This window comes from Eimeria mitis, genomic scaffold (genome assembly GCF_000499745.2).
Source record: "Eimeria mitis Houghton genomic scaffold, Emh_scaff12518, whole genome shotgun sequence".
Lineage (NCBI taxonomy): Eukaryota > Apicomplexa > Conoidasida > Eucoccidiorida > Eimeriidae > Eimeria > Eimeria mitis.
In genome coordinates, this window is record NW_024012697.1 from 1 (window position 1) to 824 (window position 824).

Consider the following 824-nt stretch of genomic DNA (forward strand, 5'->3'; position numbering starts at 1 on the left):
TGTTAGAAGGTTTGCTGCTAGCAGGATCTGAGGCGGAGCAGCGCCGGCAGCGGCAGCAGCAACAGCAACAGCAACAGCAGCAACAACAGCAGCAGCAGCAGCAACAGCAGCAGCAGAAGCAGCAGCAGCAGAAGCAGGAGGAGCAGCGCAGCGAAGACGTCCCCAGTGCAGCAGCAGCAGCAGCAGCAGCAGCACCAGCAAAGCCCCCGCTGGGCGTATCAGCGCCTGCCTTGTGCGAGCCTGCAGCAGCAGCAACTATGAGCAGCAACAGCAGCAACAACAGCAACAGCAGCAGCAGCAGCAGCAGCAGCAGCGAGGAGTCTCAGGCCCTCAACAGCAGCATAGACTCGCTGCTGCAGCTAGGCAAAGCAATAGAGCTGACGCGGGAGCAGCAGATGGCGCAGCTAGCTGGCGACTACTCACCAACAGCAGACGCAGAGCCTGCTGCTGAGCCTGCTGCTGCTGCTGCAGCAGCAGCAGCAGCAGCAGGAACAGCAGCAGCAACTCCTGCTGCGGCGGGTGCGGCAGCAAAAGGCGATCCCAACGATCCCCAAGAGGGACCGCTTACTCATAAGTGTAAGTCCAATATGTAAACCCTAAACCCTAAACCCTAAACCCTAAACCCTAATTCTATAAAGAGGGAGTGTATTGATCGGCTTGAGAGTAAACCCTAAACCCTAACCACAAATATCTCATGCAGGTGTTAACCTCTTCTAACTTCTCGCAAATATAAATTAGGGTTTAGGGAGTAGCGTCTAGGGTTTAGGGTTTAGGGTTTAGGGTTTAGGGTTTGTGTGCAGCTGACAAACACCTCCGCTTCGCCG

The 824-nt window shown here is 55.8% G+C and overlaps 1 protein-coding gene across 1 annotated transcript; it reads left to right on the plus strand.

Moving 5' to 3' along the window:
• Positions 1-257: 257 nt before the first annotated feature.
• Positions 258-593, plus strand: EMH_0000280 (uncharacterized protein; the record flags this gene model as incomplete). The annotated part of the gene is made up of 1 exon (XM_038022228.1): positions 258-593. One exon carries the CDS (start codon positions 258-260, stop codon positions 591-593), a length of 336 nt encoding a protein of 111 aa, XP_037878082.1.
• Between the last annotated feature and the right edge of the window lie 231 nt (positions 594-824).